Source organism: Oncorhynchus gorbuscha, linkage group LG01 (genome assembly GCF_021184085.1).
Source record: "Oncorhynchus gorbuscha isolate QuinsamMale2020 ecotype Even-year linkage group LG01, OgorEven_v1.0, whole genome shotgun sequence".
NCBI classification, from domain to species: Eukaryota; Metazoa; Chordata; class Actinopteri; order Salmoniformes; family Salmonidae; genus Oncorhynchus; species Oncorhynchus gorbuscha.
The window spans coordinates 83,886,825-83,910,300 of record NC_060173.1 but is presented as its reverse complement, the minus strand read 5'-3'; the positions used below and the strand labels follow the sequence as shown (position 1 = coordinate 83,910,300).

Here is a 23,476-nt window from a genome sequence, read left to right as displayed (position 1 = left end):
ACGGTGCCACGTTTAAAGTCACTCTTCAGTAAGGCCATTCTACTGCTAATGTTGGTTCTATGGAGATTGCATGGCTGTGTGCTTGATTTTATACACCTGTCAGCAACAGTTGTACCTGCGATTTGAAGTCATAACCTCTTGGTTCACGGCATTCCAATATTCCTGCTACGCCACCTGTGTCAAAAATGGATTTCCCCATATTCCTACACTTTAAACTTCAATGTAAATCTCAGCTTTGTTAAAAATACACTCAAGAAAAGCTATTATATTAATCAGTGATTCAGGAGTAACATTAAAACAGAATAACACAGTGCATTTGGAAAGTATTCAGACCCCTGGACTTTTTCCACATTTTGATAGGTTACAGCCTTATTCTAAACTTGTTTTAAATACATTTTCCCTCTCATCAATCTACACAAAATACACCACAATGACAAGTGACTCGAAATTGTGCTAAGGTGCTTCCTGTTTCCATTGATCATCCTTGAGATGTTTCTACAACTTGATTTAGATTAAATTGATTGGACATGATTTGGAGAGGCACACACCTGTCTATATAAGGGCCCACAGTTGACAGTTCATGTCAAAGCAAAAACCAAGTTACGAGGTTGAAGGAATTGTCCGTAGAACTCCAAGACAGGATTGTGTCGAGTCACAGATCTGGGGCAGTGTACCAAAACATTTCTGTAGCATTGAGGGTCCCCAAGAACACAGTGGCCTCCATCATTTTTAAATGGAAGAAGTTTGGCACCACCAAGATTCTTCCTAGAGCTGGCTGCCCGGCCAAACTGGGCAATCGGGGGAGAAGGGCCTTGGTCAGGGAGGTGACGAAGAACCCGATGGTCACTCTGACAGAGCTCCAGAGTTCCTCTGTGGAGATGGAAGAACCTTCCAGAAGGACAGCCGTCTCTGCAGCACTCCACCAATCAGCCCTTTATGGTAGAGTGGCCAGACGGAAGCCACTCCTCAGTAAAAGGCACACGACAGCCCGCTTGGAGTTTGCCTAAATGCACCTTAAGACTCTCAGACCATGATGGTCTGATGAAGCAAAGATTGAACTCTTTGGTCTGAATGCCAAGCGTCACATCTGGAGGAAACCTGGCACCATCCCTACGGTGAAGCATGGTGGTGGAAGCATCATGCTGTGGGGATGTTTTTCAACAGCAGGGACTGGGAGACTAGTCAGGATCTAGGGAAATATGAATGGAGCAAAGTACAGAGAGATCCTTGAAGAAAACCTGCTCCAGAGCGTTCTGGACCTCAGACTGGGGCAAAGGTTCACCTTCCAACAGGACAACGAATCTAAGCACACAGCCAAGACAATGCAGGAGTGGCTTCGGGACAAGTCTCTGAATGTCCTTGAGTGGCCCAGCCAGAGCCCGGACTTAAACCCGATCAAACATCTCTGGAGAGACCTGAAAATAACTGTGCAGTGGCTCTCCCCATCCAACCTGACAGATCTTGAGAGGATCATACGGATCGTACCCAAGAAGACTCTATGCTGAAATTGCTGCCAAATTGCTGCCAAAGGTGCTTCACCAAAGTCTGAATACTTATGTAAATGTGTTTTTTTTTTGTGTTTAAAAAATATTGTTAATCATTTTGCTAAAATATCGGAAAAATTTGTCATTATGGGGTATTGTGTTCAGATTGATAAGGAAAGAAAACTGTTTAATCCATTTTAGAATAAGGCTGTAATGTAAAAAAAATGTGGAAAACGTCAAGGGGTCTGAATACTTTCTGAATGCACTGTGTACCCCACAAACATTAGACAACTATACAGGAAACCCTCAAATTGATGAAATAAGTAATCAATGATGAGAGAATAGTCAGATTAACCCAAGAGCAAATATGTATAGGTAATATAGGTAATGAATAGGTAATGGTAATGAATGGTCATGTATAGGTAATGAATCTGTAGGGCACTTTGTGGTGCAGCAGAAAGATCAGCATACCCCAAATCCAGAGGTTGAGAGCTCAAATCCCAGGTGGGGTCATATTGGAGATTCACCACTAAGTGACCATGTCAAATATAAATGTTAGAGATGTTCCCACTATTTTATCTGGACAGTGTACCACTTACCTTAAACCTCCATACCATTTCATTACTTTCCTGACAAATAAACACTTGTGAAATGTGCATTTTCACATGTGCAATCACACTTTTGTGATATCACATTTTCACATGTGAAATAGCTGTTTTCACATGTGGAGCTGAAATATCCACTTGTGAAAACAAGAGACGTGAGGTCAGTTAGTTGTTCGCGTGAAACCATATGTTCACCTGTATTCAAATGTGCAATTTCACATGTGAAGAACATTCACATGTGAAAATCGAATTTGCGGTTTTACATGTGAAAAACGTTCAAATGTCACCTGTAGTTTCATGGTTCCAACATGTTGCCATTTTTCATCTCCATCTCGTCACATTTGTTTCACTAGATGATGTTTTCTCATATGTAGCTTCACATTATCACACGTTGCTTTGACTTGTTGACACATGTTATCACATGAACTTCACATAAAATCACGTGAGACTACATGAAACGGGATCGCATGTCAAATTCACGTGTTTTTTTCCCCCCCATGAAAAACACACAACACCACTATCCTCTCTAACGAACCATTTAATGTTATTACAACGGCAAAATAAGAGTGGATCTTTGATATTCACGCTTAAAAACAATCATTGTAAAATCTCAACTTAACAAACATCAAGATGATTATAAAAGCATCTAGAAATGATCCTTTTGAAATGTTCTGCCGTGACAAGAAACATATTACTGTTGATAGCGGTTGACTGCTACGCTTGTCTCCGGGGAAGATAAAGAATATACGGTAGAGTGCCAGCACTGCATATTAAAGCCTTTGATTTGGGAATGAAAGATGACATAAGATTGTTTCCATCTCTGCCCCCTCTCCTCTCCTCTCCACTGCAATGCAGTAGCACCCCAGAGCAATAGAGTAGAGCTACAGGTTCAGGAAACTATACTCCCATGTTGGAACCACAGGTTACAATTCTAATAGGGCGGAAAGGATAGATGGTATGTTTGTCTGTGTGGTATGAATCCAAAGGCTTATGTTAAATGGATAATGGGACATTTTGGTAATGAAGTGCTTTTTTTCTAGTCACCCAGAGTCAGATAATAATCTCTGTGTGCAGTTTAGAATGAAGTTTCTGTGCCATTGCTAAATGATTGTCTCCAGGAACAACTAGCTAGCTCCTCTCAAAATCAGGGAAAAACCCTTCTAACTACTCTAAAGATTGGTCAGTTCTAGTCTTACAAAGCTGCTATCAAGTAGTTGCCAAAATGTCGCACTATCCCTTTCGGTAAAGACTTTGTTTATTGAAGTATGGTTAAAGCCTTCTTCTAATCTACATTGTAAAAATATCAAATTATTGTATAAAGTACAGTAAAAGAATGTCAAATTAAGTCAATGTTTGCAAATGCTTGTGTAAAAGGCTTGTGTAAAATGCTTGTGTATAGGCTCTGTTTTGCTCACCCCAAAGAGAACTGTGCTGTGTAAAAACATTGTACACTGCAGTGCAATTTGTGGAAAGCAATTTGTAACTTTTAACTATGTCTTTGAGAAATATTTGTTTCAGTAAATGGTGTGAAAATGCGTTGCACGCAATTCAAATTCAAATCAAATGTTATTTATCACATGCGCCGAATACAGCAGGTTTCGACCTTAAGCCCATAACCAACAATGCAGTTTTAAGGAAAATAAGAGTTAAGGAAAATATTTAATAAATAAACTAAAGTAAAAAACAAAAGATAAACAATAAAATAACAATAATGAGGCTATATACAGGGTGTACCGGTACCGAGTCAATGTGTGGGGGTACAGGTTAGTCCAGGTTATTGAGGTAATATGTCAGTACCAGTCAAAAGTTTGGACACACATACTCATTCCAGGCTTTTTCTTTCTTTCTTTTGATTTTTTAAAACTATTTTCTACATTGAGAAACTATTTTCTACACAAGACATCAAAACTCTGAAATAACACATGGAATCATGTAGTCACCATAAAAGGTGTTAAATAAATCTAAATATATTTTAGATTTGAGGTTCTTCAAAGTAGCCACCCTTTGCCTTGATGACAGCTTTGCACACTCTTGGCATTCTCTCAACCAGTTTCATGAGGAATACGTTTGATGCAGCACTCCATCTGATGCAGCACTCCATCACTCTCCTTGGTCAAATAGCCCTAACATAGCCTGGAGCTGTGTTTTGGGTCATTGTCATGACAACCACAGCATTCTTCAGCATTCTTTGATATGCCATCCCACCTGGTATGCGCTTAGTGGGACTATCATTTGTTTTTCAACAGGACAATGACCCAAAAGACACCTCCATGGTGTGTAAGGGCTATTTGACCAAGAAGGATAGTGATGGAGTGCTGCATCAGAGGACCAGGCCTCCACAATCACCCAACCTCAACCCATTTGAGATGGTTTGGGATGAGTTGGACCGCAGCGTGAAGGAAAAGCAACCAACAAGTGCTCAGCGTATGTGGGAACTCCTTCAAGATTGTTGGAAAAGCGGCTACTTTGAAGAATCTCAAATATGAAATATATTTTTTATTTTATAACACTTCTTTGGTTACTTTGTGATTCCATATGTGTTATTTCATAGTTTTGATGTCTTCACTATTAATAGTAAAAATAAAGAAAATCCCTTGAATGATTAGGTGTGTTCAAACTTTTGACTGGTCCTGTAGATGTAGGTAGGGCTACAGTGACTATACATAGATAATAAACAGCACGTAGCAGCAGCGTAAACAAAGGATGCCAGGGGGGTTCAGCAGTCTGTTCAGCAGTCTTATGGGGGTAGAAGCTGTTAAGAAACCTTTTGGACCTAGACTTGGCTCTCCAGTACCGCTTGCCGTGTGGTAGCAGAGAGAACAGTCTACAACTAGGGTGGCTGGAGTCTTTGACCATTTTTGAGGATCTGAGGACCCATGCCAAATCTGTTTCAGTCTCCTAAGTGGAGGGTACAAAACATGCACCCCTGAGGGGCCCCGGTGTTGAGGAGCAACATGGCAGATGTGTTCTTGTCTGCCCTTACCACCTGGGGGCGGCCCATCAGGAAGTCCAGGATCCAGTTGCAGAGGGAGGTGTTTAGTCCCAGGGTCCTTAGCTTAGTGATGAGCTCTAAGGGCACTATGGTGTTGAACGCTGAGCTGTAGTCAATGAACAGCATTCTCACATAGGTGTTCCTTTTGTCCAGGTGGGAAAGGGCAGTGTTGAGAGCAATAGAGATTGCATTATCTGTGGATCTGTTGAGGCGGTATGCAAATTGGAGTGGGTCTGCGGTTTCTTGGATGATGGTGTTGATGTGAGCCATGACCAGCCTTTAAAAGCGTGGCTACAGATGTGAGTCGGTAGCTACGGGTCGGTAGTCATTTAGGCAGGTTACCTTAGTGTTAATTTCGGCACAGGGACTATGAAGGTCTGCTTGAAACATGTTGGTATTACAGACTAAGTCAGGGACAGGTTGAAAATATCAGTAAAGACACTTGCCAGTTGGTCAGCGCATGCTCGGAGTACACGTCCTGGTAATCCGTCTGGCCCTGCGGCCTTGTGAAGGTTGACCTGTTTAAAGGTCTTACTCACATCGGCTACGGCGAACGTGATCACACAGTCGTCCGGAAAAATTGGTACTCTCATGCATGCTTCAGTGTTGCTTGCCTCCAAGCAAGTAATTTTAGCAATTACATTTACTTTTGATACTTAAGTATATTTAGAACCGAATACTTTTTGACTTTTACTCAAGTAGTATTTTACTGGGTGACTTTAGTTTTTACTTGAGTAACTTTCTACTAATGTATCTATACTTTTACTCAGTTATCACAACTGGGTACTTTCCCCCCACCACTGTTAACCAATTTATCGCATGTTGATGTCACCATGGAAGGCCAAAACTCTATCCTAAAACAGGCTGAAATTTCAGGCGGTCATTTCAAACAGCTCTTACACTAAAAGGGCATTATAATAATTTCCACAATTTCACAGTATTATTCCAACCTCATAGTGTAAAAATATCTACAAAACACAGGAAATCACGTTTTTGACTGCACTATGCCTTTAAGGTAATTTGTGCCATTCTGTCTTTTCCAAATGTTATGGTTATTTCTCTGTCTGTGTTTTTTAACATGAGCAAAATGGAGCCTAATGTGTAAAGTATAGTGCCTGACTGTATATCCTGGTGTTGCCAACCTGATTTAACCTTTCGTTTGCCAGACAGCACAGTTTAATGTGGAACATTTCTCAGGGATGCACAACTGGTATGCCTGCTCCCACGCACGCCCCACCTTCTGTAACGTCTGTAGAGACAGCCTCTCTGGCGTCACTTCCCACGGCCTGTCCTGCGAAGGTAAGAGTCTCACTCACACACACATCTCTGTTTTATCTCCTCTCCTCCTCAACTATCTGTCCATCCCTCCTCCCACGTCTTTCCATCTACTCATTAATGGACCAGCGAGAAGCATGCTACTGCTCTGTGTGTCCCTCTTGGGCTGTGGTAGTTTCAATCAGTCCTGGGCAGGTGTAGGGGAGTGGAGATATAGGACTGGGGCTGTACAATGGGGAATAGGACTTACTTACTTATTCCTCTTCGCTCCCTGTGGAGTATAAATTCGCAACAAGCCCACACCATCCAGAGAATAGGTCTATAAGCTCATAGAAGGGCAGGGCTGGGGGCAGTTCAATTTAAGTATCCATTCAATACTACTTTATGCTTTGTTTCCCTCCGGATCGATTAAGTATAGTATAGTAGGGCAGAGCTGTGCAGGAGCTGAATGATAGGGGATTGGTGTATTCGCTGGAGAAATCAGTTGTGGGTTGAGAAGAGCGTACAATTTGTCCTAGACGTTGTAGTGTCTTCTTTGCTGGCTAGCCTACTGTGAGAGGCTAATGATAACCCATTAATTGCTCTGAAATGAAGGGCTTCCTCCTTGAAGCCTCCTCAAAGGCTATTATGGATGTGTGTGTGTGGCGTGTGTGTGGGGTGTGTGGCTCATAGACTGCTCCATACATGTAACCCTAGTATAATGTCTGTCTCTCCCATCTGCAGTCTTCTACATTATACATGTTTTATGGTTTGAGATGATGTGGAAGGTCAGACTAATCACACACGAACACACACACAGACACACCACACACGCACTTGCAGATGATGTGAACGCTATAGGCTAATTAGCATTATATTCATATTCATATGGTGTTCATTATGGTTGTCTGACTCACAGGCTCCTTATATGAAACCAGGAAGTGGTGTATAAATAGTACTGGTATAAAAATGGTTGGTTATACTGTTCCTTTGCAGCTTAGGTGTGGATAGATGGAGCAGTCTAAAACAGAGCCCAATGAAACAGTGGCAGTTGCGTCATTCCCACTCTTTTCTATTAATTCAGTTGTGCTGATTAAACTTGTTAGGTATGAATCATATACAGTACCAGTCAAAAGTTTGGACACACCTACTTATTCAAGGATTTTTCTTTATTTGTACTATTTTCTAGATTGTAGAATGATAGTGAAAACATCAAAACTATGAAATAACACATATGGAATCATAAAGTAACCAAAAAAGTGTTAAATAAATCAAAACATCTTTTAGATTTGAGATTCTTCAAAGTAGCCACCCTTTGCCTTAATGACTGCTTTGCACACTCTTGGCATTCTCTCAACCAGCTTCATGGGGAATGCTTTTCCAACAGTTTGAAGGAGTTCCCACATATGCTGAGCACTTGTTGGCTGCTTTTCCTTCACTCTGCGGTCCAACTCATCCCAAACCATCTTAATTGGGTTGAGGTCAGGTGATTGTGGAGGCCAGATCATCTGATGCAGCAATCCATCACTCTCTTTGGTCAAATTGCCCTTACACAATCTGGAGGGGTGTTTTTGGGTCATTGTCCTGTTGAAAACAAATAATAGTCTCTAAGCGCAAACCAGATGGGATGGCGTATTGCTGCAGAATGCTGTAGTAGCTATGCTGGTTAAGTGTGCCTTGAATTCTAAATAAATCACTGACAGTGTCACCAGCAAAGCACCCCACACCATCACACCTCCTCCTCCATGCTTCACGGTGGGAACCACCTACACTGCTTCGCACAAAGACACAGATGTTGGAACCAAAAATCTCAAATTTGGACTCATCGGACAGATTTCCACCGGTCTAATGTCCATTGCTCGTGTTTCTTGGCCCAAGCAAGTCTCTTTTTCTTATTGGTGTCCTTTAGTGGTGGTTTCTTTGCAGCAATTCACACAGTCTCCTCTGAATAATGGATGTTGAGATGTGTCTTACTTTAACTATGAAGCATTTATTTGGGCTGCAATTTGAGGTTTAGTTGACTCTAATGAACTTATCCTCTGCAGCAGAGGTAACTCTGGGTCTTCCTTTCCTGTGGCGGACCTCATGAGAGCCAGTTTCATCATTGCGCTTGATGGTTTTTGCGACTGCACTTGCAGAAACTTTCAAAGTTCTTTCCATAATATGGACTTGGTCTTTTACCGAATAGGGCTACCTTCTGTATACCACCCCTACCTTGTCACAACACAACTGATTGGCTCAAAAGAAGGAAAGAAATTCTACAAATTAAGTTTTAACAAGGCACACCTGTTAATTAAAATGCATTCGAGGTGACTACCTCATGGAGCTGGTTGAGAGAATGCCAAGAGTGTGCAAAGCTGACATCAAGGCAAAGGGTGGCTAATTTTAAAAATCTCAAATATAAAATATATTTTGATTTGTTTAACACTTTTTTGGTTACTACATGATTCCATATGTGTAATTTCATAGTTTTGATGTCTTCACTATTATTCTACAATGTGGAAAATGAAGAAAAACCCTTGAATGAGTAGGTGTGTCCAAACCTTTGACTGGTACTGCATATGTAACCTTTATTTTACCATTAAGGTAAATTAAAAACAAATTCTTATTTACAATGACAGCCTGGCAAAAGACAAAAGGCCTCCTGTGGGGCAGGGATTAAAACGGAGAGACAAGACAGACAACATAGACAGAACACACTTGGCAACAGCACAGATACATCATGTTATGTTGACATTTTAGTCATTTAGCAGACACTCTCATCCAGAGCAACTTACAGGAGCAATGTCACCATGATACACGAAGAGAGACCTATGGCAATAGCAAAACATTGCACACGCATTAACAAGTGCAGACAACAGCACAATGGATACTTCATCTGTTAGGGAGAAGAACATATTGAGTCCTAATATTCAAGAGGCTGTGTGTGTGTGTGGCCGTCAGACAGTCTAATAAAGGGTCTCTCTCTCTCTCTCCCTCTCCACCTCAGTCCTTGATTAGAGGGTTAAGATAAAAATCAGAAATGGAACTGGCTTCCAGGTTCAGATTTGAATTTGCCTTGTCTAGGGTATCGGAGCATTAGCTTCTTCTGATTCATTCTGATTGCAATGTTGTGGCTTCATGGAAGAACGCTTTTGTAAAGAACATTGCTTTCACTATTTTTGTCTCCTTTTTGGGACATTGGACCATGTGCTGATCTCTATATTTCAACTGATAAAGCAACACCTACTGTACAGACACAGCTTGATGTGTGTGTGTTTGTGTGTGTGTGTGTGAGTGTGTGAGAGAGAGATTCTTAAGTGGTGAGAACAGCTAGACAGACGGTTTCACAGCAATCAGAGCTGCTTATGGTTTACTTCGATTTCCTGCACAGGACGATCGATAGGAATTGATGTATGTGTCACACACACGCCTCCCCAACCATCCCCTGGCTACAAACAGTCTGAAACCAGGAAGACGATCTCTCTCAAAACAAACATCTCGTATCCGTCTGCAATCAATGTTTCTCTAATCTAACTCTAAATGCATTTAGTAGAACATTTCACGACTTGAAGAGAAACACAATGTTTATCACAGTCTGCCAATGACAAGCGGTGACACTGGCCAATTAGTCTCGTGTGTGTGTTTGTGTGTCCCCGCACGTGCCTGCATGGGTGCATGCGTTTGTATCTGCGTGTTGTTTCTGTAGTGGAACTTTCCAAGTCCAGTCATTTTATGGTTGGCTGATAAGTGCCTCCTCATCCATAATGAATATACATACACTGAACAAGAATATAAATGCAACATGCAACATATTCAAAGATTTTTACTGAGTTACAGTTCATATGAGGAAATCAGTCATTTGAAATACATGTATTCGGTCCCTAATCTACGGATTTCACATGACTGGGAATACAGATGTTCATCTGTTGGTCACAGATGTTGGCTTTTAAAAGGTAGGGCCGTGGACCAGAAAACCAGTCGGTATCATTTGCCACACATGTCAGGTGGATGGATTATCTTGGCAAAGGAGAAATGCTCACTAACAGGGATGTAAACAAATTTGTGCAAAACATTTGAGAGAAATACACTTTTTTTGGCCACATGGAGCATTTCTCTGATCCTTTATTTCAGCTTCATGAAACATGGGGCCAACACTTTACATGTCATGTTTATATATCTTTTCAGGATACATTATGGGCTTCCTCCACTCACTGTGGTGGCGAGATATAAAGTATTCAGTGTCCATTTAGCAGACCGCTCTTATACAAAGCCACGCACAGTAAGTGCCTTACAGGCTGGCCCTCATTTATAGACTGTATGCATAGATGTATTGTGGTGGCAGAATTTGAAGTTTTCCACAACAGTATGTTCCATAGTCCCTCTCTTACTCAGGTTCCTCTCATGCATACAGAATTGGGTTTTACAGTTCACATTGTTTTGAGCAGCCGGTAGGCTCGTGACAGGGATACAGACAGTATATTCTGGGCCTCTGACACTTGCCGCCCCGGTGATGTGAGTGGTGATGTATTTTGATGCAGTGGATCCTAGTATTTTGGTGCGCGGTAGCAATAGGTACTCTCTGGTACCTAATTCAACACAATTGTACCAAATTATGCCTATGCTTGTCCCCCCCTTAAAAAATAGCTTCATAGGCTATTACTGTTTAATTACCATTTTACCTCGTAAAAATCGGGCAATTTCAGTAGGGTACAATTAAGTGCTACCATGATACTGTAAGGCAGGGCGGCAGGTAGCCTGGCGGTTGGGCCAGTAACCGAAAGGTTGTCGGTTTGAATAACCGAGCAGACGAGGTGAAACATCTGTCGATGTGCCCTTGAGCAAAGCACCTAACCCCAGTTTGATCCAGGGGCATCTTCCTACTATGGCTGACCCTGATTCCACTGGACTTATCCGGTGTATTTGACATGTAAGGGCTCACACGCAAGCACACAGGTACAAAGGGCTGGGGATAGAATTAAGATTGGCTCTGGTCCTCTTTCTGTTAAACACACCGGCAGACATGGCAAAATGACCAAATGACAGAGAGAGAGAGAGCATGCTTGGGATGGGGCTCAGTCATGGGACAGTCCCTGCTCTCGTTTTGAGACACACTCACCAGGCAGGGTTAGCACTGGGGACTGAAGCACATTTTCACCAAACACCTCTCCTCTGTCTGTTTATACACCATGCTGGCAAACCCATTCTCATCAACCTCTCTCGCTGTGGTGTTGAACGTGATGCTCTGTGTTGTTGCTATTGTTGACCAGACTAACGGGGTGTGTTTGTCGTTTGCGTTTGTTTTCCAGTGTGTAAATTCAAAGCTCACAAGCGGTGTGCCGTCAGGGCCACCAACAACTGCAAATGGACCACACTGGCCTCCATAGGGAAAGACATTATCGAAGACGAGGATGGGGTGAGTGTGTGGGTGTGTATTCATGTACAGTTCCTTCGGAAAGTATTCAGACCCCTTGTCTTTTTCCACATTTTGTTACATCACATCCTTGTTCTAACATTGATTAAATTGTCCCCCCCCCCTCATCAATCTACACACAATGCCTCATAATGAGAAAGCAAAAACTGAAATATACATTTACGTAAGTATTCAGACCCTTTACACAGAACTTTGTTGAAGCACCTTTGGTAGCAATTACATTATTGAGTCTTCTTGGGTATGACACTACAAGCTTGGCACACCTGTATTTGGGGAGTTTCTCCCATTCTTCTCTGCAGATCCTTTCAAGCTCTGTCAGGTTGGATGGGAAGCTTTGCTGCACAGCTGTTTTCAGGTCTCCAGAAATGTTCGATCAGGTTGAAGTCCGGGCTCTGGCTGGCCCACTCAAGGACATTCAGAGACTTGTCCCGAAGCCACTCCTGCGTTGTCTTGGCTGTGTGCTTAGGGTCGTTGTACTGTTGGAAGGTGAACCTTTGCCCCAGTCTGAAGACCTGAGTGCTCTGGAGCAGGTTTTTATCAAGGATCTCTCTGTACTTTTCTTTGTTCATCTTTCCCTTAATCCTGACTAGTTTCCCAGTCCCTGCCGCTGAAAAACATCCCCACAGCACGATGATGCCACCACCATGCTTCAACGTAGGGATGTTGCCAGGCTTCCTCCAGACGTGACGCTTGGCATTCAGGCCAAAGAGTTCAATCTTGGTTTCATCAGACCAGAGAATCTTGTTTCGAATCTTGTTTAGGTGTCTTTTGGCAAACACCAAGCGGGCTGTAATGTACCTTTTACTGAGGAGTGGCTTCCGCCTGGCCACTCTACTGTAAAGGGCTGATTGGTGCAGTGTTGCAGAGATGGTTGTCCTTCTGGAAGGTTCTCCCATCTCCACAGAGGAACTCTAGAGCTCTGTCAGAGTGACCATCAGGTTCTTGGTCACCTCCCTGACCAAGGCCCTTCTCCCCAGATTGCTCAATTTGGCCGGGCAGCCAGCTCTAGGAAGAATCTTGGTGGTGCCATGGTGGTTTCAAACTTCTTCCATGCCTTTCCAAACGTATTTCTGTTTTTTAGTTGTAAGAAATTTGCAAACATTTCTAAGAACCTGTTTTCGCTTTGTCATTATGGGGTATTTTGTATAGATTGCTGAGGATTTAACAAAATGTGGATAAAGTCAAGGGGTCTGAATACTTTCCGAAGGCACTGTATATATGTGTGTGTGTGTATGTCCTTGTGTACATACGTGTGTGTGTGTGTGTGTGTGTGTGTGTGTGTGTGTGTGTGTGTGTGTGTGTGTGTGTGTGTGTGTGTGTGTGTGTGTGTGTGTGTGTGTGTGTGCGTGTGTGTGTGTGTGTGTGTGTGTGTGTGTGTGTGTGTGTGTGTGTGTGTGTGTGTGTGTGTGTGTGTGTCAGCAACTGATGGCACGAGAAGGTAGAAAATAGAATAATATATTTCTACCCCTGATAAACGTTGTACCTGACTAACTCACTCCTCATGTCCTGTAGATTGCCATGCCCCACCAGTGGCTGGAGGGGAACCTGCCTGTTAGTGCCAAGTGTGCTGTGTGTGACAAGACGTGTGGCAGCGTGCTCCGACTGCAGGACTGGCGCTGCCTCTGGTGCAAGGCCATGGTGAGTGTGTGCGTGTGGAGTGTGTGTCTGTGTGTATGGTGTGTGTGTGTGTTCTAACACAAACTCTGTGTTTTTCCAGGTACACACAGCTTGTATGGACTTGTACCCCAGGAAATGTCCCCTGGGCCAGTGTAAAGTCTCCATCATCCCTCCTACTGCTCTCAACAGCATCGACTCGGATGGTACACACACATAAACATACACACACACACTTCATTACAATGGGCCATATTGCATATCTGTAAGCCTTTCCAGGAAAGGCTTAAAGAATATCAAATCAAATCAAATGTATTTATATAGCCCTTCGTACATCAGCTGATATCTCAAAGTGCTGTACAGAAACCCAGCCTAAATCCCCAAACAGCAAGCAATGCAGGTGTTGAAGGAAAATGCACGTTGGCTAGGAAAAACTCCCTAGAAAGGCCAAAACCTAGGAAGAAACCTAGAGAGGAACCAGGCTATGAGGGGTGGCCAGTCCTCTTCTGGCTGTGCCGTGTGGAGATTATAACAGAACATGGCCAAGATGTTAAAATGTTCAGAAATGACCAGCATGGTCAAAAAATAGGTCTGGGACAGGTAGCACGTCCGGTGAACAGGTCAGAATTCCATAGCCGCAGGCAGAACAGTTGAAACTAGAGCAGCAGCACGGCCAGGTGGACTGGGTACAGCAAGGAGTCATCATGCCAGGTAGTGCTGAGGCATGGTCCAAGGGCTCAGGTCCTCCGAGAGAGAGAAAGAAAGAAAGAGAGAATTAGAGAGAGCACACTTAAATTCACACAGGACACCGAATAGGACAGGAAAAGTACTCCAGATATGACAAACTGATCCTAGCCCCCCGACACATAAACTACTGCAGCATAAATACTGGAGGCTGAGACAGGAGGGGTCAGGAGACACTGTGGCCCCATCCGATGATACCCCCGGACAGGGCCAAACAGGAAGGATATAACCCCACCCACTTTGCCAAAGGACAGCCCCCACACCACTAGAGGGATATCTTCAACCACCAACTTACTATCCTGAGACAAGGAATAGTGTAGTCACATAGGATGTCTCTACACCCAAATGGAGAATGAGATGTCTCAATGACATTATTCTTTCTTCAATAAAACATGTATTACTGACCGGTGGAAAGTGGAGTGAAATGCAGTGCAGATGAATGTTATAAAGGAGTCACCTCATTGGCTTTGCTAATTTCCTCTCAGAATGACCTGGGGATGAGGGATGATTAAAACACACACACACACACACACACACACACACACACACACACACACACACACACACACACACACACACACACACACACACACACACACACACACACACACACACACACACACACACACACACACACACACACACACACACACACACACACACACACACACACACACACACACACACATCCCAGCATTGTATTCATTAGGGAGCATAATGGAAATAATTGTTAAATGTTGTGCTGAGGAAATAAGCATTTCTAATAGGATAAGTCCAGGTAGTCCCTTCGTGTTTCAGTCCCATTTCTTCCCTTTGGTTCCCAATGGACACAACCCAGATTAGGGGGTTTTGTATTGGGTACAGTGGGTATTGTATTGACGGGTATATCAAATAGATATTTCAGGCAGGTGCACACACACACCCACAAATACAGAGTTGTTCTCAGGGTGATCATATTGACTAACTTGGAAAGGTGTGGAAGAAGAAAGGATCAAAAGAATGAAGAGATGATTGGATGAGAAATGAGAGGAGTTTGAGCTACAAAAATCTCTACTTACCCCTCTACTTCCCCTCTATCTCCCACTGTCTCTGTTCCCGCCCCTATATCTCTGTTCCCGCCCCTCTATCTCCCTCTCTCTCTGTTCCCTCTCCTATATGTCTGTTCCCACCCCTCTATCTCCCTCTATCTCTGTTCCCTCTCCTATAGCTCCCTCTCTCTGTTCCCGCCCCTATATCTCTGTTCCCGCCCCTCTATCTCCCTCTCTCTCTGTTCCCTCTCCTATATGTCTGTTCCCACCCCTCTATCTCCCTCTATCTCTGTTCCCTCTCCTATAGCTCCCTCTCTCTGTTCCCGCCCCTATATCTCTGTTCCCGCCCCTCCATCTCCCTCTATCTCTGTTCCCTCTCCTATAGCTCCCTCTCTCTGTTCCCGCCCCTATATCTCTGTTCCTGCCCCTCTATCTCCCTCTATCTCTGTTCCCTCTCCTATAGCTCCCTCTCTCTGTTCCCGCCCATATTTCTCTGTTCCCGCCCCTCCATCTCCCTCTATCTCTGTTCCCTCTTCTATAGCTCCTTCTCTCTGTTCCCGCCCCTATATCTCTGTTCCCGCCCCTCTATCTCCCTCTATCTCTGTTCCCTCTCCTATAGCTCCCTCTCTCTGTTCCCGCTCCTATATCTCTGTTCCCGCCCCTCTATCTCCCTCTCTCTCTGTTCCCTCTCCTATATGTCTGTTCCCACCCCTCTATCTCCCTCTATCTCTGTTCCCTCTCCTATAGCTCCCTCTCTCTGTTCCCGCCCCTATATCTCTGTTCCCGCCCCTCTATCTCCCTCTATCTCTGTTCCCTCTCCTATAGCTCCCTCTCTCTGTTCCCGCCCATATATCTCTGTTCCCGCCCCTCCATCTCCCTCTATCTCTGTTCCCTCTTCTATAGCTCCCTCTCTCTGTTCCCGCCCCTATATCTCTGTTCCCGCCCCTCTATCTCCCTCTATCTCTGTTCCCTCTCCTATAGCTCCCTCTCTCTGTTCCCGCCCCTATATCTCTGTTCCCGCCCCTCCATCTCCCTCTCTCTGTTCCCTCTTCTATAGCTCCCTCTCTCTGTTCCCACCCCTATATCTCTGTTCCCACCCCTCTATCTCCCTCTATCTCTGTTCCCTCTCCTATAGCTCCCTCTCTCTGTTCCCGCCCCTATATCTCTGTTCCCGCCCCTCTATCTCCCTCTATCTCTGTTCCCTCTCCTATAGCTCCCTCTCTCTGTTCTCACCCCTATATCTCTGTTCCCGCCCCTCCATCTCCCTCTATCTCTGTTCCCTCTTCTATAGCTCCCTCTCTCTGTTCCCGCCCATATATCTCTGTTCCCGCCCCTCTATCTCCCTCTATCTCTGTTCCCTCTCCTATAGCTCCTCTCTCTGTTCCCACCCCTATATGTCTGTTCCCGCCCCTCCATCTCCCTCTATCTCTGTTCCCGCTCCTATATCTCCCTCTCTCTCTGTTCCCACCCATCTCTCTCCCTCTATCTCTGCCCCTCCCCCTCTGTCTCCCCATATATCCCCATGTCTCCCTCCCTTCTCTCACCATGTCTTCCCCTCTCCCTCTTTTCCTCTCCTTCTCGTTCCAAATATCTTCCTCTCCCTCTTCAATGCATTTAACCCCTCCCCCCTCCACATGCCAGGATTTGCCCTCGTCCCAGTGCAGGATTGAGAGGGCTCTAATCTAATTGGCTGCTAGCTGACTGTGGCACGTGCTGAAACGTTGTGACTTTCCTCCCCCATCTCTGCTCCGCCGCTGCCAAGATTAGAGAGAGAGAGAGAGAGAGAGAGAGAGAGAGAGAGAGAGAGAGAGAGAGAGAGAGAGAGAGAGAGAGAGAGAGAGAGAGAGAGAGAGAGAGAGAGAGAGAGAGAGAGAGAGAGAGAGAGAGAGAGAGAGAGAGAGAGAGAGAGAGAGAGAGAGAGAGAGAGAGAGAGAGAGAGAGAGAGAGAGAGAGAGAGAGAGAGAGAGAGAGAGAGAGAGAGAGAGAGAGAAGGTGGCAAAGAGAGAGAGAGGGATAGAAAGATGGAATGAGAAGAGAGGCAAAATGAGAAGGGTAAAATAATGATAGAGAGAAAAGAGAAGCAAAGAGATGTGGAGGATGGAGAGAGCAAAGGACAAAGAGAGGGGGATAGAGAGAGGGAGAAAGGAATGACAGAAAGAGAGTGAAGGAAGAGAGAATGATAGTGTGGATGGCAGCACCCCTGGGGACTGTCACAATCCTCCCCCGCGCAAGCACACACACACACACACACACACACACACACACACACACACACACACACACACACACACACACACACACACACACACACACACACACACACACACACACACACACACACACTCAAATTTAAAGCCTTTTCACAAAGAGTAATGTTGCCATATGATAAATCCTATAAACGCACAGGCTCGTTGTCCACAGTGTGTCTCCTGCTTAGAATGTGGGCTAATACAGCACGTGCCACACACAACTGCACAGCCTGACTCAGTACTGTGATACACACACACACACACACATTTTGATGCCTCAAAGAGGTTGCAGCGTGTGGGTGTTATGATACAGTAGTTAATGGGTGATCCAGCACAGTAGAATCTCTCTTTTCTTTTCATCTCTTCGTCTTCTCACATCCCTTCTATTAGTCACTGTGACACGGCTCAGAGTCTGGATATTGTTAATACACTTTGGATTAACCAGTGGATTTGACAGTGACAAACAATGTGATAAATGTGGTAGAGATGAACAAGTATACAATGTAATTGCTTCTGATGTCCTATCTACAGTGTAGCACCATCTACACTCGTTCCGTACCGTTTATCAGATCATGTCTGCATTTTATTTACTACTAGAATTGGCTAGCACTCTTAATATTTGAGCACAGATTCATTAATCTATCTATTCATTAATCCATTCAGTCATTCAAACCTTCATTCATGGGGCGGCAGATAGCCTAGTGGTAGAGCGTTACACTCATATCCGGAAGGTTGCAAGATCGAATCCCCGAGCTGACAAGGTCGAAATCTGTTGTTCAGCCCCTGAACAAGGCAGTTAACCCACCACTCCTAGGCCGTCATTGAAAATAAGAATTTGTTTATAACTGACTTGCTTAGTTAAATATAAGTCACTTTTTCATTCAATGTAATAACCGTTTTTGTGTATTTGTGTTCAGGCTTCTGGAAGGCCACCTGTCCTCCGTCCTGCGCCAGTCCTCTGCTGGTCTTCGTCAACTCCAAGAGTGGAGACAACCAAGGGGTTAAATTCCTCCGACGTTTCAAGCAGCTCCTTAACCCTGCTCAGGTGTTTGACCTGGTCAATGGCGGACCACATCTAGGGTGAGTCGGCTTGGCTAGTGGAAACCGCTCGGCATCACCACGCATAATAGAGCGGCAACTCTGATGGTTTACAAATGCAAGCAAGTTTTGAAATGATTATGTTTTAGTCAAATATTATATCAATTTGGGCTTCTTGCGGTCAATTTGCAGCCGATAAATGATTTGTAATTTTGTTCCGTCCTGATTCACTGACTGAACGTCTTGTCAAAGAAATCAAATTTATTTTGGGAGATCGTCAGAAAGAACTTCTAAATTCAAGGCAGGAGATACAAAATGATTCAGAAGAGAATAGAACACATTACTTTTTGTTACTTTTTTTCTCAACTTGTTTCTATTACTTTTTAGTACGTCAAGCAAACTTACAGAGAAGGTAGCTAGCTAGCCAGCTAGCTTTGTAGCCATGGATTGTGCTCCTTACATTGTTTAGTACCAGCAAAACACCAACATCCTGGAGTCGCCTCTTCACTGTTGACGTTGAGACTGGTGTTTTGCTGGTACTATTTATTGAAGTTGCCAGTTGAGGACTTGTGAGGTGTCTGTTTCTCAAACTAGACACTCTAATGTACTTGTCCTCTTGCTCAGTTGTGCACCAGGGCCTCCCACACCTCTTTCTATCCTGGTTAGAGCCAGTTTGCGCTATTCTGTGAAGGGAGTAGTGCACAGCGTTGTACGAGATCTTGGCAATTTCTCGCATGGAATAGCCTTCATTTCTCAGAACAAGCATAGACTGATGAGTTTCTGGCAATTTTGAGCCTGTAATCGAACCCACACATGTTGATGCTCCGGATACTCAACTCCCACATCCCAGAACAACAGCAAAGGACCTTGTGAAGATGCTGGAGGAAACAGGTACAAAAGTACCTATATCCACAGTAAAATGAGTCCTATATTGACACCTGAAGCCACTGCTCCAAAACCGCCATAAATAAGCCAGACTATGGTTGGCAACTGCACATATGGAGACAAAGATCGTACTTTTTGGAGAAATGTAATCTGGTCTGATGAAACAAGAATAGAACTCTTTGGCCATAATGACCATCGTTATGTTTGGAGGAAAAAGGGGGAGGCTTGCAAGTCGAAGAACACCATTCCAACCGTGAAGCACGGGGGTGTCAGCATCATGTTTTTGGGGTGCTTTGCTGCCGGAGTGACTGGTGCACTTCACAAAATAGATGGGATCATGAGGGAGGAAAATTAGGTGGATATATTGAAGCAACATCTCAAGACATCAGTCAGGAAGTTAAAGCTTGGTCGCAAATGAGTCTTCCAAATGGACAATGACCCCAAGCATACTTCCAAAGTTGTGGCAAAATGGCTTAAGGATAACAAAGTCAAGGTATTGGAGTGGCCTTCACAAAGCCCTTACTTCAATCCTGTAGAACATTTGTGGGCAGAACTGAAAAAAGTGTGTGCAAGCAAGGAGGCCTACAAACCTGACTCAGTTACTCCTGCTCTGTCAGGAGGAATGGGTCAAAATTCACCCAACTTATTGTGGGAAGCTTGTGGAAAGCTACCCAAAACATTTGACCCAAGTTAAACAATTTAAAGGCAATGCTATCATGTACTAATTGAGTGTATGTAAACTTCTGACCCACTGGGAATGTGATGAAAGAAATAAAAGCTGAAATAAACCATTCTCTCTACTATTATCCTGACATTTCACATTCTTAAAATAAAGTGGAGATCCTAACTGACCTAAGAAAGGGAATTTTTTACCAGGATTCAATGTCAGGAATTGTGACAAACGGAGTTTAAATGTATTTGGCGAAGGTGTATGTAAACTTCCGACTTCAATTGTACATACGGGGGGGATAGAACCTTCACAGCTCTGCAGATTTTGCGTTGTTATTAGATCATTTATTTTGGTACTGTCCATATGTAGCTTGTTTTTAGTCACACGTCCAGGAATGGCTGAAGAATTGCAACACTTACCTGGAGCTAACTCTGCAGATAGCAAATACTGGGTGATTTGCAAAGTCATAGTCAATGGATCAAAAATATGAGAGTTATTTTAGCAAAACCCTTTGTCTTAAATTTACAACCTGTAGAAACATTTGTGAAACATCGCAGCACAGTTGAAAAAATATATGGCAAATAGAAATCCAATAGGGATGGTGTTAAGAGAGATGGAACGAGTTGAATGGAGCTGAAAGGTGGGACTAATAACAACAAGATACTAATGTAAAATATACTGTGTCTGTAAAATGTATATAGTATGTATAAGCTGGAAGTAGAAGCCTACGGGTTGTTGTTAATTTGTTTACTCCAATTAGGGGAGGGGTGGTAGGGGTATTGTAAAATAACAAAGGAAAACATACTTTTATAAAGATATTTATACAGTACCAGTCAACTTTTGGACACACTTACACATTCAAGGGTTTTTCTTTATTTTTACTATTTTTCCACATTGTAGAATAATGGTGAAGACATCAAAACTATTAAATAACACATAGGGAATCATGTAGTAACCCCAAAAATGTTAAACAAATCAAAATATATTTTATATTTGAGATTCTTTAAAGTAGACACCCTTTGCCTTGATGATAGCTTTGCACACGCTTGGCATTCTCTCAATCAGATTCATGAGGTAGTCACCTGGAATGCATTTCAATTAACAGGTGTGCCTTGTTAAAAGTTAATTTGTAGAATTTCTTTCCTTAATGATTTTGAGTCAATTAGTTGTGTTTTGACAAGGTAGGGATGGGATACAGAAGGCAAAGGGTGGCTACTTTGAAGAATCTCAAATATAAAATATATTTAGATTTGTTGAACACTTTTTTTGGTTTCTACATGATTCCATATGTGTTATTTCATAGTTTTGGTGTCTTCACTATTATTCTACAATGTAGAAAAAAGAAATAATAAAGAAAAACCATTGAATGAGTAGGTCTCTCCAAACGTTTGACTGGTACTGTATGTGTATTTATATGTATGTATGTATGTATGTATGTATGTATGTATGTATGTATGTATGTATGTATGTATGTATGTATGTATGTATGTATGTATGTATGTATGTATGTATGTATGTATGTATGTATGTATGTATGTATGTGTATGTGTGTATGTGTATGTATGTATGTGTGTATGTATGTGTATGTATGTATGTGTGTGTGTGTGTGTGTGTGTGTGTGTGTGTGTGTGTGTGTATGTGTGTATGTATGTATGTATGTATGTATGTATGTATGTATGTATGTATGTAGGGAAATTACCAATACGATGTTTTATGGAACCTGGCCAAGGTCCTTCTGGAGAGAGAGAGAGGGGAATTAGAGGGAGCCTAAGATCACACAGTACACCAGATAAGACAGACTGACCCTAGTACCCCGGCACATGCAACATAGATACTGGGGACAGAGACAGGGTGGCTGGTGCCCTGATCAGGGAAGAACAGGGACAGAAGATACACTGTTCAATGACTCTGACACTAGTACCATTCCTCTGTGTGCTCTCCAGGCTGCGTCTCTTTCAGAAGTTTGATAACTTCCGGATCCTGGTGTGTGGAGGGGATGGGAGTGTCGGCTGGGTCCTCTCTGAGATAGACAAACTCAACCTCCACAAACAGGTAAGAACCCCCCCCGTCTCCCCACACACACTTCCCCTCTCACTCTCTCCCCCCTCTCTCTCTGTCTCCAGTGCCAGCTGGGTGTGCTGCCCTTGGGCACGGGAAACGACCTGGCGCGGGTGCTGGGCTGGGGCCCATCGTGTGACGATGACACGCAGCTTCCCCAGATTCTGGAGAAACTGGAGCGGGCCAGCACCAAGATGTTGGACCGCTGGAGCATCATGACCTACGAGATAAAGCTCCCCTCCAAACACAGCGGGCCCGTCACGCCAGACGACACTGACGACGGCCAGGTACACAACATCTGACACATTAAGATTTGGAGGTGTTTTATAATGTAACGGTATCCCCCTGGCCTTGCTTAGTTTTTTGCTAATTCTGCCTTTCACCTCTCTCTGTGTCCCCAGTTTCAGATCTCAGCATATGAAGACTCGGTAACTGCCCATCTCACCAAGATCCTCAACTCTGATCAACACTCTGTGGTCATCTCCTCCGCTAAGTGAGTGTCTCATCTCAACACTGCTTACTGCTAAATGGCTGCTGACAATTTCATTTAATGTGAACTCACGCTCTCCTTTCACCCCCGCTTTCTCTCTCTCTGTCTCGCTCTCTCTCTCTCTACTCACTCTCTGTCTCTCTCTACTCTCTTTCTTTCGTCTCTTTCGACTCTCTCTACTCTCTCTACTCTCTCTACTCTCGCTCTCTCTCTCTCTACTCACTCTCTCTCTCTCTCTCTACTCTCTTTCTTTCGTCTCTTTCGACTCTCTCTACTCTCTCTACTCACTCTCTCTACTCACTCTCTCTACTCTCTCTACTCTCTCTCTCTACTCTCTCTACTCACTCTCTCTACTCTCTCTACTCTCTCTCTCTACTCTCTCTACTCTCTCTCTCTACTCTCTCTCTACTCTCTCTCTACTCTCTCTACTCACTCTCTCTACTCTCTCTACTCTCTCTCTACTCTCTTTTGTCTCTCTACTCTCTCTCTCTACTCTCTACACTCTCTCCTATCTCTCTACTCTCTCTCTACACTATCTCTCTTTCTCTACTCTCTCTACTCTCTTTCTACTCTATCTCTCTCTACACACTCTCCCTACTCTCTCCTATCTCTCTACTCTCTCTCTACTCTCTCAATACTCTCTCTCTACTCACGCTCTACTCTGTCTACTCTCTCACCGTCCTTCCAGGATCCTGTGTGAGACAGTAAAGGACTTTGTTGCCAAAGTGGGGAAATCTTACGAGAAAAGTATTGAGAATACAGACGAGTGTGACACTATGTCTCTCAAAGTAAGTACCCCCCCCACACACACACACACACACACACACACACACACACACACACACACACACACACACACACACACACACACACACACACACACACACACACACACACACACACACACACACACACACACACACACACACACACACACACACACACACTAACC

The 23,476-nt window shown here is 43.7% G+C and overlaps 1 protein-coding gene across 8 annotated transcripts in view; it reads left to right on the top strand.

Moving 5' to 3' along the window:
- The window catches only part of LOC124043838 (diacylglycerol kinase eta-like), an 86,775-nt gene that overhangs the window by 40,336 nt on the left and 22,963 nt on the right, over positions 1 to 23,476 (top strand). For all 8 annotated transcript variants that reach the window (XM_046362895.1, XM_046362875.1, XM_046362941.1 and 5 more), the window contains 9 exons: positions 6,248 to 6,380; positions 11,624 to 11,730; positions 13,261 to 13,386; positions 13,466 to 13,568; positions 18,301 to 18,463; positions 21,920 to 22,028; positions 22,100 to 22,321; positions 22,436 to 22,527; positions 23,213 to 23,312. In XM_046362895.1, the coding sequence (XP_046218851.1) occupies positions 6,248 to 6,380; positions 11,624 to 11,730; positions 13,261 to 13,386; positions 13,466 to 13,568; positions 18,301 to 18,463; positions 21,920 to 22,028; positions 22,100 to 22,321; positions 22,436 to 22,527; positions 23,213 to 23,312 (1,155 nt within the window). The remainder of the gene's footprint in view (positions 1 to 6,247; positions 6,381 to 11,623; positions 11,731 to 13,260; positions 13,387 to 13,465; positions 13,569 to 18,300; positions 18,464 to 21,919; positions 22,029 to 22,099; positions 22,322 to 22,435; positions 22,528 to 23,212; positions 23,313 to 23,476) is intronic.